The sequence below is a fragment of the Sarcophilus harrisii genome, chromosome 4 (assembly GCF_902635505.1).
Source record: "Sarcophilus harrisii chromosome 4, mSarHar1.11, whole genome shotgun sequence".
NCBI lineage: Eukaryota > Metazoa > Chordata > Mammalia > Dasyuromorphia > Dasyuridae > Sarcophilus > Sarcophilus harrisii.
In genome coordinates this window covers 189,652,787-189,667,891 of record NC_045429.1, presented here as the reverse complement: position 1 = coordinate 189,667,891, position 15,105 = coordinate 189,652,787, and the positions used below count along the sequence as shown (strand labels likewise).

At 35.0% G+C, this 15,105-nt stretch overlaps 1 protein-coding gene across 7 annotated transcripts in view; it reads right to left on the bottom strand.

The window, feature by feature from the left end:
• The window catches only part of FYN (FYN proto-oncogene, Src family tyrosine kinase), a 233,778-nt gene that overhangs the window by 49,503 nt on the left and 169,170 nt on the right, over window positions 1-15,105 (bottom strand). For 6 of the 7 annotated variants that reach the window (XM_003769362.3, XM_023503171.2, XM_031964397.1 and 3 more), the window contains 5 exons: window positions 12,071-12,169; window positions 9,301-9,404; window positions 8,281-8,430; window positions 3,838-4,002; window positions 574-753 (listed from right to left, as the gene is read on the bottom strand). In XM_003769362.3, coding sequence (XP_003769410.1) covers window positions 574-753; window positions 3,838-4,002; window positions 8,281-8,430; window positions 9,301-9,404; window positions 12,071-12,169 — 698 coding nt within the window. Of the gene's footprint in view, window positions 1-573; window positions 754-3,276; window positions 3,433-3,837; window positions 4,003-8,280; window positions 8,431-9,300; window positions 9,405-12,070; window positions 12,170-15,105 lie in introns of all 7 variants that reach the window. The other variant, XM_003769363.3, reaches the window with a different exon arrangement.

Genomic DNA, 15,105 nt, shown 5'->3' with positions numbered 1-15,105 from the left:
GAAGAAATATGATGGGGAAACAGTAAAGGCCACATCTCATTTGTCTTCTACTATAGTTTCTTTATAAAAAAAAAATAATTTATGGAATAAAACAAGCATTTCAGTAATATAATATAATAAAAGACAAACATGAAACTGCAAATCTCCTATATACAACTTGCTGTTCCTTTTACAATACAACAAAGGTATTATGTAAATTCCTTTTTTTTCCTATTGTAGTTTTAGGACCACAAAAAAGAAGAAAATCAAACATAAACAGCTATATCCAAATTAATAGTTGAGTAGCATAACCCAGCAGGTCGAGTAGTTTAAATAATAGGGTCCTGGAAATATTTGGAAATTCTGAGTTCCAGGACTTATAGGCAGAATACATTAGAATGTGGAAGGATGTAAGGGACCAATGCTAACAGAATGAACTGTTTTAAAAATACTTTTCACTAATGAACACACAACTGGTGCTTTCCTAATGAGGATCCTAGATTTCGAGGCAAGCAGGCAGACAGCTCCATTTTTCTCACTGAACCAATCCCCTATTTCCCAATGGAGAAAGAAGAGGGAGAGCCATTACTCAACCTTTATTCATGTACTCCGTGACAATGTAGATTGGCTCTTCAGACACCACAGCATAAAGTTGGACCAGTTTATCATGCTTCAGTTTCTTCATGATCTGGGCTTCCTCGAGAAAGGATTCTGGAGACATTGTGCCAGGCTTAAGAGTCTTGATGGCCACTTTTGTATTCCCATTCCAGGTACCTACAGACATCCCACAATAGAAAGGCAAAATTAGAGATCCTCTGGTGGGAAAAATGATTTTTGAAACTATTAACTATTTGCTTAAAAACAATCAACTATCAGCTTTTTCCCTTCCACAGCATCCTCTTCCCTACAAATAGACCCTATTTCTCCTCAGGGAAACAAAAACATTTACAAGGATTCTGTAAATGTTTTCAAGAGAAAAAAAAAATAACACTAGTTCTATTTAAAGATTATGACTGGATATGCAATTCTTTCACCACTTTCCCCATTAATTTGGTTCTGGTAGGCCCACATGGTTAAGTGCTATTTTCCTTTTTCTGTTTCATTAATATGAAAGAGAAATCAAGCTGAAAACCTTGGCCTTTGCATACATAATGACCATCAAAAATGATGGAAGTACAGAAGCTGATGTCACTTATCCATTAACTGTCTTAGTGATAATAGGGGTACTAACCCTCCTTCTGCATTAAAGCAAAGTCTACTATATGACTTATATATATATATTTTTTTTTTTTTTCTTTTTTTAGAAAGAACTTGAGTGCTTCAGAATGTATAAATTGGATTGAGAAATGACTTTTGTTTTCTCGTGGTCTCAATTCAAGCTTTGGTAGCTCTGTGATTGGGTCCTTTTTGCTGTTGGATCATCCATGCAATAAAGCACTGATAAAGAACAAAAACAGACCCAAAATAATCTAGATTCTACTTGCCATTGTCATTCAACATTGTAGAGGGAAACAATCCCCAGATTTCATGAAAAGTCAACCACAATAAGAAAATGAATTCTATTAATTGAAACTAGAAAAATAAAAAAGCTGGTGGGAACAAAAATTAATATTTAAATTTGAAATAAAAAATTAGTAAATATTCCTGATATTCAAGTAAGGACACTGACATAGTTTGGCTGTTCATTTTTTTTTTAAAATAAATCTTATCCCCTATAAAATGAGGAGAGAAAGGCTGGACTAGATCTCTAAGGTTCTTTTTAGCTTTGTGAGTCAATTCTAAGGTTTAAGATTTTTAATTGCTACTATACAAAAGGGACATTTTTCCCTCCTGGGTAATTAAACAGCTGCTAATTTCTGATTAGGAAAAAAAAAGACTGATTTAAGTGAAACTGTAAATACTTATTTTTGACAACATTAATTTGAGAATTAAAAAAAAAACAAAAAACATTTTATTGGGGGCAGCTCTATTAACCAGGTGAAAGTCTGGCTCTTGCTATTACAAAATACCAAATGCTAGGATGTATGCTGAGAAGCAGAAAGTGATTACATAGCAGAATTTGTTCCTTACAAATAAAATGAGAAATTTGAAAGTTTATGCAACATTCTAGTACGTAGCAGGTAATAGCCAATAATTTTCAGTAGGCTAGATTTTCCCTTTCTCTAAGAAACTCCAGCAGTAATTGAGTTAATTACAGAAGCATTCTATAATGGTTCTGAAATCCCCTGAGACAAAGCTGCTCATAGAATGGCAATAGGAAATGAACTCTTAATGGTGTGTATGGAAATTTTAAATGTACTAATTTAAAAGTTTAAAAATCCATTTTTCCTATGGAGGCCTAATTCTTTTTGCATGTGTGAATGATTCTATTAAAATCTTTGGGCCCTAGGCCTCATAAATAAGATTTTTAAATACTTCATAATTAAAGTGCTAATTAAGATCTTTAGAGAAGTGTGGTCTAGCCTCTGCCTCTGATTGCACAAGACCACGCCTAGATCAATGCAGTTTAATGCCTGAGAGGCAGTGTGGTATTAACAGATTAACTGCTGGACTTGGAGAGGGCTGGGTGGAAATGCAATTTTGTGACTGTGTAAATCACTTTCTCTGAACCTTGATTTCCTTATTTGTCAAATGGACATAATCATATATCTAGCACTTACCTCACAGGACTTTTGTAGGCTAGAAGATGATAATATATGCACAGAATAAATAAACTTCAAAGTGCTCTATGAATGTCTAATATAATGTGATCAATCGCTTAATAAACACAATGTGTTTATTGATTATTTATATTATTAAAGTGCCAAGCACTTTACTAAGTGCTGGGATGATGATGATGATGATGATATCTATTCCCTTAAAGCTCTGGAAAAGAATCTACTATCAACTCAATTAGTGGAGTACAAACCTGCCACAATCTGTGGGCAAAGAACCCTTAAATTGTGTTCTGTCACTGAGAATTAAGTGAATGAAAAATGGAAGTTTTTTCTCCAGAGCAACTTATGTTCTTATATCTTAGGAGAAAAGAATACTTTAATTCTATGTTGTTTTCCTGGCCAGCAGTCTCTACAATGCCATCATCACAGGAAGATGAGCTTGCAGCACCACGAGCCAGAACCACAACTAGAAGATATCCACGTTTTGCAAATTATGCTTCCGTGGGCCTGTTTGTTCCATCCTTCAGGGCATCCTAGACAAGGTGAATGAGTGTGCAGGTGTTGGTTTGTTTCTGTTCAAAGTCTTTCTCTCAAGTGGCTCTTAAGGGGCATCCAAAGGGAAACACACTCTCTGCCTTACCAAACCACACTTCAGCGAAACACCCCTGACCAAGCTTCTTCTCCAGTAACAATGAATCCCGTGCAACTTCCCATGCATCTTTAGCCAATCCAACGGTTTGTGGAGTACAACTCGAGGCAACCACAGTTAAGTTAAAACACAAACCATCAGCTTTCTCTATAGGAAAGGGAATTAATAAAGAAAACAAAATTCTTACAATCCAAAATTATGCATGCAATGCAATGGAAAAGATGGAAGGTGACTTGCCCTTCAGTGCATTCTCAGTCAGGGCAGTGACTTCAGGCCAGCTTTCAAAAGGGTTTCTTTCCTTCATTGATTGATTGAGGCTCCCCATAACAATAAGGACAAAGCCATTTTCCCCAAATGAAAATTCACAAAGAATAAATAAAATTTTGTATTTTCTGAAATGAAAAAAAAGCTCAATGTCCAAATTATAGCCATTCTGATCAGAACGTCTTTATTATGGGCTGGCCATAAAATGTTCCTCCTGCACCTTCCATCTTTGGTACCTTATTTCCCCCAAAGGGAAGATAATAATAGAATAACTGAGTTACAGCATACCCATCCATACTTCCCCAAACTGCCCATTTCCCAGTCTCTTGATCAACTGAAGGGATTCACGTGGAATTTCCCAGACATCTTTGGTTTTGACAGACAGATCAGTAAGCCTCGGCATTCCTTTATGACAGGGGACTACTAAGCGGCAGCAAAGGCCTGCAGCTCTCTCTGAAGGAGCAGCAACGGAGCCAACAGCCAGAGAGGAAAAAGAAAAGCGTGATACATGAAACAAAACATTTACAACAAGTATATAAACCCAACACCAATGAACAACAGTTACTCACAACAACTGTTACGTCAGCAGGGTACCATAAGCATCTCAGGGGATTAGAAATCACACATAGAAACATATTTGTTTGAGATAGAGCAGAAAAAAACTTAAAATTTGTGGTGAGTTTCCCCCCCGTGTTTTTTTATTCAAATCTTAAAGGATGGCCAGTTACTTTAAATCTGAGTTTTTGTATTCTCTAGGTAAGATGGAAAGCTTCAGTCCCAGATGCTAATTAGATATTTTCTTGGAACCTTGAAAACACATCCTTATGTTTTAGTGGAGACCATAAGTGGGCAGATGGCACCTTTGATTTACATGAATCCATTCATCTCTCTTTCCCTCTCCCTTCCCTCAATCATTAGGACTCTGCTTGGAAGACTGGGGGTCCTGTGTATTCTGAATGAATATATTTATAATTACAACCCTGGTATTAGAGCTTAAGGTTTTACAGAACAGCAGATTATTCTAAGCTAGCAGCATGAAAAACTGCACCTGGGGCATGGAGAAAGGAGGTCAAATTCACCAGTCATTCTTTTGGTGTTCAAACAAAACCCTACAGAATTTGAGAGCAGAGCGTACACCATTGTGTTTGGAATACTAAGGTCTGTTATTTTGCTTTGAGGTTGGACTCACATGTAAGTCAAAACAAGAAGCATTTATTAAGCGCTTACTATGTGCCAGCCTCTTAAAAAAAATAATCACAGAGTGGCCCATGACAGGGAAACATTAGCCTGGGGAAGAATGAAAAGCGTGAAACAAAATTCAGAAAAGTTTGAGAGTGCAAACACAGTGAAAAAGAAGATTAAAAGCAGTGATTACTTAGAATAAAGCTCAGCAAACTATGGCTGAAAACCAAATCCAGCCCAGTGGGCTGAGTAGTTTTTTACATTTTAAAAATACAATAAAATTTTATTTAAACATATAAAAAACCATTCTCAGTTTCCTACAAGGTAAAAAAAAAAAAACAAAAAAAACATGTGGAGGATCTAGTTTGCCAACCTTTGATTTAAAAGACATTTTGAGATTTTTTTTTTGGGGGGGGAGGGATATAATTGTTCAGTTGTTTTCAGTTATGTCTCACTCTTTGTGATCCCATTTGGGGTTTCTTGGCAAAGACACTGGAGTGATTTGCCCTTTGCTTCTTTTATTCATTTTACAGAACTGAGGCAAACAGGGCGATCTGTCCTGGCTCACATAGCTAAATAGTATCTGGGGCTAGATTTGCTTAGAAAGATGAATTTTTCTTACTTGAAGACTGGCACTCTATCTACTTTGGCACTTAGGTGCCATATTAGGCTAAAATAGTGGTCATCAAAGCCAACCTGAAAGGAAGGCTGTAGAACAGACTAGCTGGATGCTGGAACCAGATTAAAGAGCACCTGGGGAATGTTTAACAAAATTAATAAAAATACAATACAACGCAGATAATGTTCATTTGTGATTTTCTAAGATAACATATGGCTTCAGCTGTCATTTTTATTTGAATCTGACACTACTGCCATACAGAACACTGCTCCAAGGATCTATGGTTTATAGCATTTAGCATTTTAGCATTTAGCAATCAATGACTTAAATTAAGGTATAATTGACAGGATTCTCAAATTTATAGACAGCACAACTATAAGAGAGATTTCAATATATTGGATGAGAGGCTGGAATATTGGGCTAAATCTACTAAGCTTGCAGGTATAAATGTAAAAATATACATTTGGGTCCCAAGAAAAATCAATTTCTCAAGCACAATATAAAGGGTATAGGGAAGTAGGCAAGGCGTGACCTTAATTGGTTACAAACATTTTTTTTTCAATCTTTTCAGACTTCAAATTAAATGAACAAATAATGTAGCAAAAAAAAAAAAAAAAAGCTAATGTGATCTTAGAATACAAGTTTAATGTCCAGAAGTGAGGATATAATAATAATGAGATGGCAAATATGGGAAATGACATTTAGCTTAGGCTTTATAGTGAATGTCAGAAGTAAAAGGAAACCAGCAAACAAGAAAAAACAACAAATAAACCCCAAAACAAAAACAGAAAACAATCCTGCAAGATCAGGCTTATGTAAAAAGAGAAAAAGGAAAAAAAGAAAAAGAGGTCATGGAAAAGCAAGTGTAGCTTAAGATGCTTCTTTTTTTTTTATAAAAAAGATAAAATTTTTTTCTACTGCTTTTTATAAAACCATCTCCTTTCTCATCTTTACGATGCTGTTAAGGTGCCTTCTGCAACATGTTTTCAAAGAATCAAAACACCAGAGACTCTACTATGCCATTGATATGTGGTTATAATAAAATAGATTTCAACATTTATGAATCCATGTAGCATCTGGCATTTCAAGTGTATTATTTAAACTCAGATATTCTGCTCTATATTTCTCTCATCCCTCCCAAAATTATTCTTACCAAAATTCATCTAAAGCAAAAGTATTATGGGGGAGGAACAGAGAAAAGTGGAGACGGCATCCAGACCTGAAATTTCATTGGTTTAGGGGTTTCCTAGTATTGAAACTTCCTTCACTAACTGCACATCAGCAACTTACCTGTAATTTAAGGCAGTTGCCTTGAAGGGTTGAAAGTTTAGACCAGTGGTTCTCAAACTTTTGTTTTCAGTATCTTTATCCTATTTAAAAATTATTGAGGATCTCTCCAAAGCATTTTTGTTTATCTGGGTTATATTCATAAACATTTACCATATTGGAAATAAAAACAATTTTTGAATTTGTAGACCCTCTAAAAGGGTTTCAGAGATCCCCAGGATTCTCTAGACCATACTTTGAGAACCACTGGTTTAAACCATGTCTTTAACCCTAAAGCTAGCTTTTCTGACTCTAAGGCTATTCCTATATTCTCAATGCCCTACTGCTTCTCTTTGATGAAAATATATTAAGTATAATTATATGTGCATATATAAACATGCATGTTTTATGTGCAGAAATAACATTATATGCTATGTATTTAATATAGATATGAAATATTTGCAGTCTTCTTGAAACTTGGAAGAGGGGAATAAGATGTGAATCTATTTATCTGTCTATATATAGAATGACATGTATAAAGACATTTTATATTCTATTTATTCTATATTCTATATATATTCTATATATAAAGACATATAGAAATGACATCTTTAATAAACTTTCTCCCATACCCAAGGGGAGGAAATGGGTCTCAACAACCAATATATCACTTTAAATGTTTTTTATTTATCTAGTTGTTTGTTAAAGCCTGAGACTAATAGACATGAACTTTGTACTACTATATTATGTGTTAAAGAACTGAATGTGAATGGGGCAGCAATTATACTAAGAGCGATGTCTTAATAAAGGCCATTGGGCCTTAGAATGTTTCAAGTTGGACATGGAGGTCAAAAGAAACTGCCAGCTGCCACAAAAATAATTTCACATTCTAAAGTTGTCTATTTTCAGATATACTAAAATTAATAGCCTTATCAGATAAAATGTATAATTTTAAAAGTAATAGGTACCATTTGCACTATTATGGTGAGTTTAGAAAATAAAGCTCTATTGAGGACAGAACACTGCTCTCAATGGGCAGGAAAATATGTATACACAGCAATTATGACAGTAATGTTTTGTTTAAAGGGATTCTTCAATGTATGTGACCTACCAGAGATCTTACCATCTTATTTCTGTGATTGCTGAGTACATTAACTGAGGTGCTTGTGGAAAGAAAAGCACTTTGGACATTTTAGGACAAATAGCCACAAAGTCTTTCCATTTTTCTCTATTCTGGATATCCTGAGCTCATATGAACTAATATTACATAAGCTAGGAGAAAACACAGCTTAATTAAGCCAGCTAAGGTCCTACTATGAGGGCTGACAAAGAAAATATTTTCTTCTGACAATAGAAAAATGTGAAGTGACTATGTATGGCTTGAGTAAGATCTGATTTTGAGTATTGCCTCCTTAAATAATTACTAGCTGTGTATTAGGAGAGCAAATCACTTAAAACTCTTAGAATTTCAAGCTTTTCTTATGAAAAATAGGACTAATAATATTTGTATTCTCATTTCTCAGGATTGTTGTGAACAAAATAATTTTCAAGGTTTATTATATAAATGAGAGGGTTTTAAAATATTAATAATACTAGTAGGTACTATCACTTGAAACTTTTCCCACCCTCACCATTTCTTGGGAGCCAAACAGCAATCAAGTTACCTGAGTAATGCTGGACGAGCTGCTGAAGAGTTTCAAACTGGGCTCTTGTGGTGATGTAGTAGCCACCATTGTCAAGTTTTCGGATCTTGTAATGTTTGACATGGTCTCCCTTCATATCATCCCAATCACGGATAGAAAGTGAATAGGCACCTGAAAAACATGCCCAGCATCAGTAGTTGTTTTCACTTTTTTCCCCCCTTAAAGACTTATTGCGCCTGTTTTGATTATTCAGCAAAGACAGACACGTACATATACATATACATTTTTTGTCTTTCTATCTCTAACCCTATTATTATATCTAAACTTAGAATTAGAGACAGAAAAGAAAGATAAGTTTAGTTTATCTTTCTGCCTTATTTTTCTTTCTACCTCAACCCTATGTTTCTCTTCTATCTTTCTAGCCCTAATTTTACCTTTTTATCACTCTCCTATTTTTAGTCCTATCATCCATTCATTACCTCAACCCTTCCCAATGCAAAAAATCCAGCCAATTAACATTCCAATCACTTTGTCTTATACTTCTCTAATGTACTTATATACGTGTATATACTTGTATTCATATCAATATATATTATGTATAATTATGTTTCTATTTGCAAAGTATTTAGATATGAAATATTTGCGACCTTGAATCTTAGAAGAGGGAAATAAGACATGTGAACTTATTTATCTGTCTTTATATATCTATCAATAGCATGTATACCATGCATTTACAAACATCTATGTATAGGTGTATATACAAGATGCACATGTACAAGTGTATATGTATGCACATGAGATCAAATGATATAACACGTAAAGTATTTTACAAACTTTAAAGTGCTATAGAAACACTATTTATTGTATATATATATATATATATATATATATATATATATAGTGCATTAAACATATACTATAAAATATGGAATGCAATATTCTTTCTAATGCATATAAAAGAAAATAACCTTCCTCCCCCCTTCTCTGGGCTCCACTGAAAAAATTGAATAATGACAAAGCAACTACTATTAGCCATCCTACCTTTGGTGGTTTCACTCTCTCGGATAAGAAAGGTACCTCGTGGATTTCCAAAGGACAAGAGTTGTCTTTCTGCATCTTTGCGACCAAGTTTTCCAAAGTACCACCTTTAGGAAAGGTAAATGGGAACAATGAAAGAAAATATTTATCACTCATTTACATATCAGAATCAGAGTAAACTCCCTTGCTGTGAGTAAGTGGGAAAAAGTTGATGAATCTCGGAATATAAATCTGTATCTCCTGATGTTTTTGGTATCATTCAAGTCTTTGTTTATTTGATAATCATGCCAGTTCTTTTTCAGTTCTTCCTGGTCTCTCTCTCAGTCCCCTACTCAGTTTCACTGCTAGCTCTAATTTTCCACAGTAATTTTATAGTTCTTTCCAGGATTTTTAATCAATGCAAATTACAGAATCTATGAATTCTTCAGGAGATCTCCCAGTAGGGAGAGACCCCTGAAGTAAATTCCATTTATGACAATGATAAGTCCTAAGGAGTTTCTTGAGACATAGTATTCTACCCAATCTCTTGCATCAAGTCATTCTTTAAAAACCAGCAGACTTGAATGGTAGTAAAAAATTTTAACTCTTGAAAGATGGTAGGGAATCAGTTTTGGTTAAAATTTCTTATCTGACATACCAAAGCAGGGATCCTGAACTTTGTGAAAATAAACCTGTAATCTTTCTAGGGTCAGAGAGCCTTAAGTCAAATCTTACTTTTGACTCTCCTGTGACCTCAAGGCTTGGTTTCCTCATCAATAAAATGAAGCTTTGGACTAAATGGCTTCTGAGATTTCCTCAAGCCTTAAATCTATAATCCAAAGTTCCCTAGCATTTACTCTGTGAATATAGTTTACAATTCCATAGGAAAAAACCACACCAAGCAAAACCAAAACCAAACCCAAACCCAATATAGACTGTAGCAAGATCATTTATTTTCTGCAGGATTATTTTTTTTAAATCAAGAGTTTATATCTCTTAAGGGTAAAAATACTATATTTTAAGATTATATTTTAAAGGGATGTATAAGTAACTTTTGTTATACTATTTTAAATATTTTCCCCCTGTACTGTTAAGTACTATCACAGTTCAGTTAGTCAAAGCTTATGTAAGGAAAGAAGTATGCTTTTGGACAGTGGTTACATATATTCATTAGGTTCTGAGTACTGCACCAGGTGCTAGAAAAACGAAAAAAAGAATTGAAGAGAATTCAGTGAATAGTCTTCCTGTAGGAAGAATTTCTAAAATATTTAAATGATAAAATCTAGTTTCTACATTTGATATTTTGAAGTTTAACATATATATCTCTGATATCATCATTTCACTGAAGCAAGGTCTTCTCTCCCCTAATGTAAAACTGTAATTCCTCCATACCTTTTTATTCTGTGAGATTTTTATTTGTGGGCTACCCATAAATCATCAAATGATCTAAACAAAATACCAAAGATCTTTTAATATCTCCTGAATACTAAATGTACAACTCAGGCCATCCAGATGTGTTTTCCTATGGGACTCACTTGCCTTTTTTGTCATAATTAATCTTTATTAATATAATTTATACCATTTCTTTCTAGAACTTAACCAAGTTCCGATTCATTATATCTGCATTTTGCCAATTATCCAATTTTCTTAAGGTTAAAAATATTTATCAAATTGAAAAGAGAGAGATTACTTTTTTTGTATCTTAACTCTTCAATAACTGAGTCAGAAAATTACTAAAAGCTACATTTCTAGTTGAAAATACTGTAAAAAGGTTTAGAAGACAGTGATTGGGTTAATTGTCTGGGAACCATGGTCCTCTAGGTTTACATTCATGCTGTAAAATATAACAGAGTACAAGAAGTAAAAAGACTCTGCTTGGACTCTTTTCTTCAAAATAACTACAGTTGATTTCATATCCCAAGCCCACTTGCTAAACACTACTTTTAATACTGGATCGGCCAATGTTTTCCCTCCTTCCCCTTTTAAAAGCCAAAAATCTTGAGGAAAACCCTTTCTCAGATCTTAACCTTATTTATTAGACTGTAGCTTTGAAGTTAAAAACTGGATTATGACACTTTAGGGAAAACTTTTATCCTGTAGGATCACAAAGTGGTTTACAAATCTGCCTGGAAACATAAATGTAATTTTTTTTAAAATTCATTGGTGATGAAATTCAGTCATAAGGGAAATAGAGGTCAGGATTACTGAACATATAAAAGTAGGAAACAAAATAGATCTCCTTAGTGAAAAATATATAAGGGTAGCAGAATGATCCAATTGGGGATTTGGCCAGACCACTGAAATGAACATTTATTCATGATGAAGTTGAATACCAGGACTGACCAAGTATGGAGTCTGGCTTTTCATGGCTTTCCTTCTACTGGGGCCAGATTGCTATTATTCTGCTTGAAAACTGCCAATAGAACCAAGTTTCCATGCCCCAGACTGGAATCAGTAAAAATTGAGATGATCTCAAAGGCCACAGGATAAAAAACCTCAACTGTCTTTAGTTGTCCAAGACTTCATGATCCACTAGCTCTTACAACTAGAGATGGTCATGGAATCATTAGCACCTTTAGTTTGTTGTTCTGATTTCTCGGCCCTAGGATAATAATTAATCCCTATTCTTATTCCTACTGGTGCAATCCTGGAACAGAGCAGCATTGCTGCTGCTACTTAATGAATAGTGAAGCTAAGGCTGAAGAGTGACACAAATTTACCTTAGCACTAGGTTAGTGGTTCTTTGAAATGAGCGGTTAAAGTAAAAACAAACACATTAAGAACAAAGACATACTCTTCTGCCTGGATAGAGTCAACTGGAGCCACATAATTGCTGGGAATATAGCCAGTCTCTCCTGTTGTCAGGGAACGGGCTTCCCACCAGTCTCCTTCACTGTAAGGCAGGAAGACAGAAACAAAAACAGATACAAATTAATAAATCATTCTCTTATACAATTTATGCTCATATATTTATGCTTTAATATAATATATATTCATATATTTAAAGTGGCCAAAAGAATTAGAAGGCTATTTACAAATTATTCATTCATTTGATATACATTAAGAGTTTATTATATACATTATACTTACCTGTAGGGAATACAAATCAATAGACTAACATTTATTAAGAACCTATACATCATACAGACTAAAGATTACTTAAGATAACTTAAGTACCTACGACTACCCTCAAGAAACAAGCTGGTAGCATCTAACACTCTAGTACTCATTTTACAACATAACTGCTCTGGCTCAAATGAGAAATCCATAAAGGACTTAACATAGTTTCTGAGAAACAGAAGGTGCTTAATAAATGCTTTTTCCCCATTCTCTTTGCCCAGATTCCAACATCTCCTGTAATGAAAGCCATAAGCTTAAGTCACATGTTGCTCTATTTCTGTTAACACTGACTAAAGTTCCACCATTCGACACATTTATTAAATTCCAATTATATACCTGGTAGGCCCTAGAGATGTAAGGACTAAAATGGAAACAGTCCTTGCTCTCAAGGAGAGATATAACCCATACTAAATAAAAACAAGGCAGTTAAATAGGATAAGATAATTAGGGAGGGAGGATACCAGAAGCTCTGGCTCAATGAACTATAAACAGAATATAGATTTGTGTTCTCATGGCAGATTTATGCTTTTGGGCCACAAAGAAGGGCCGGGTATGCTTCCACGGGAGGTACAGAAGTCTGAGATTTCAGTGCTAATTCTGTGTACTTACAGAGTGCAACAGAGAACAAGATACTTTTGGGAAACATCACTAAATATGTTAAAGAACTGTCTAGATCTTGCCAAAAATGAATTCTATTCTAGTAGGAAAATAGCCTGGGAAGAGAAAACCGAACTGAAACCTCTGTGGAGATCTGTTATTGTAGTTTATAGTGTTACACTGATATGCAAAGAGAAAATCAAGCATGCTCATGGAAAGCAAGAGAATAAACTTCACTGCATGTATAATAAGTCATAAATCTAGTTAGATAGAAAAGATGTTCTAAGTTTAAGTGATATAGAATTTAGAGCAGATTTTCCTAGAGAAACAATGTTATATAAGTGAGGTATTCATAGTGGGGTATTTATAGTGAGGTATGCTTCTGATACACAGCTTTTTTTTCTAGAAATCTCTACAAATGCTATATTTAATAAAGTTAAATGGTGAACATACATTCTGTCCAATTATTAATATGATACAGTTTATTAACACAGTATATTTAATAGTCCACTTTATATTCTTGTTATCTTATTCTTAATTCCTATATTGTTTTTATTATAACACATCAAAAGATAGAGGAACATTTTTGCTGGAGACATTTTAACGGGCATCTTGGAGGAGACTCTAGAGCCTTTCTGTGTCATGGCCTCCTTTGACAGTCTGGACTCCTTCTCGGAATATTGCTTCTAAATTCATTAAGTAAAATACACAGGATTACAAAGGAAAACAATTATACTGAAATGCGGATATCAGATTTATTTTTTAAAGCTCATAGGCCCCAGTTAGAGAAACCTTTGCTTTAAAGGAAAATTTTAGGTATAGCACTTAATATCTTTGGAGAAACATGATCCAGGAATGCTGACTTAGCTGCCTTTTGCTTTTTTTTCCACTGGAAATTCTCCATGAACAAGAACAGGCATGTAAAAAATCATCTGGATTTTTGCTGCATCTGAGATTGGCTAGCATCCATTTCCTCAAAATTAGTTGAGTAATATGTACCTTAATCCACATGTGCCTGCTTGGGTGGCTACGGGGGAATGTGCAGTGTCAGAAGACAAATGCCTGCAAGTCAAGGACTGCCACAAGGGGGCAGGGAAGGGGGTGGACAAGAGGCAGAGGGATAATGTCATAGGCAGTAGGGAATCCTTCCTGACCTGAGGATGCTCAGCAGCAAGCTTGCCAAACAGCGTGTGTGTGAGTGTGTGTGTGAGAGAGAGAGAAAGAGAGAGAGAGAGAGAGAGAAGGGAGAGGGAGGGGAGAGAGGGGAGAAGAGGGAGAGAGAGAGAGAGAGAGAGGAGAGAGGGGGGAGAGAGAGAGGGGGGGAGAGAGAGAAAGAGAGAGAGAGAGAGAGAGAGAGATTCTGCTATTGTGTAGTAGCAGGGATACTCTAAGATCCAAGAAGAAAGATGAAGAATTCAAAGGAATCTTTTTTTTTCTCTCTCTCCAGCTACACTCATTTGTATTCACAAGCATTCAGTGGAGCGACTGCCTATGTGGCTTATTGAAGAATAAGGAAGCAGCAGTAAGAGTTAGAATGATTATTGGAACCTGTCTCCCCACCTTCCACTATCAGTTAACAAGATAAAAGATTAAATTTCCCTTGAATACTCAGTCTTATAATTCACCAACGGAAAAAAAAAAACACAACATGGGGCCAGACAACATGCATTTATTAAGCCCCTAATATGCACCAGGCATATTGCTAAGCACTGAAGGTACCAAGAAAGGCAAAAGACATTTCCTGCACTCAAGGAACTCACATTCTAAAGGAGGTAGAGAGAGACAATATGCAAACAATTATGTACAAATAAGATGCAGACAGAATAAAATGAGAATATTCTCAGAGGGAAAGCACTAGCATTAAAGAAAATCAATTTGATAGCTGAGCAGAGGACAGACTAGGCAGCTAGAAGATACAGTGAATAAAATGCCCTATCTGGAATCCAGAGGACCTAAATTCAAATATGTCTCAAACTCCAGGCAACTTATTTAAACCCTGTTTGCCTCAGTTTCCTCATCTGTGAAATGATTTAGAAAGGGAAATATAAAACTATTCCAGCATATCTGTCAAGAAAATCCCAAAAGGGGTCACAGAGAGTTAGACAACACTGA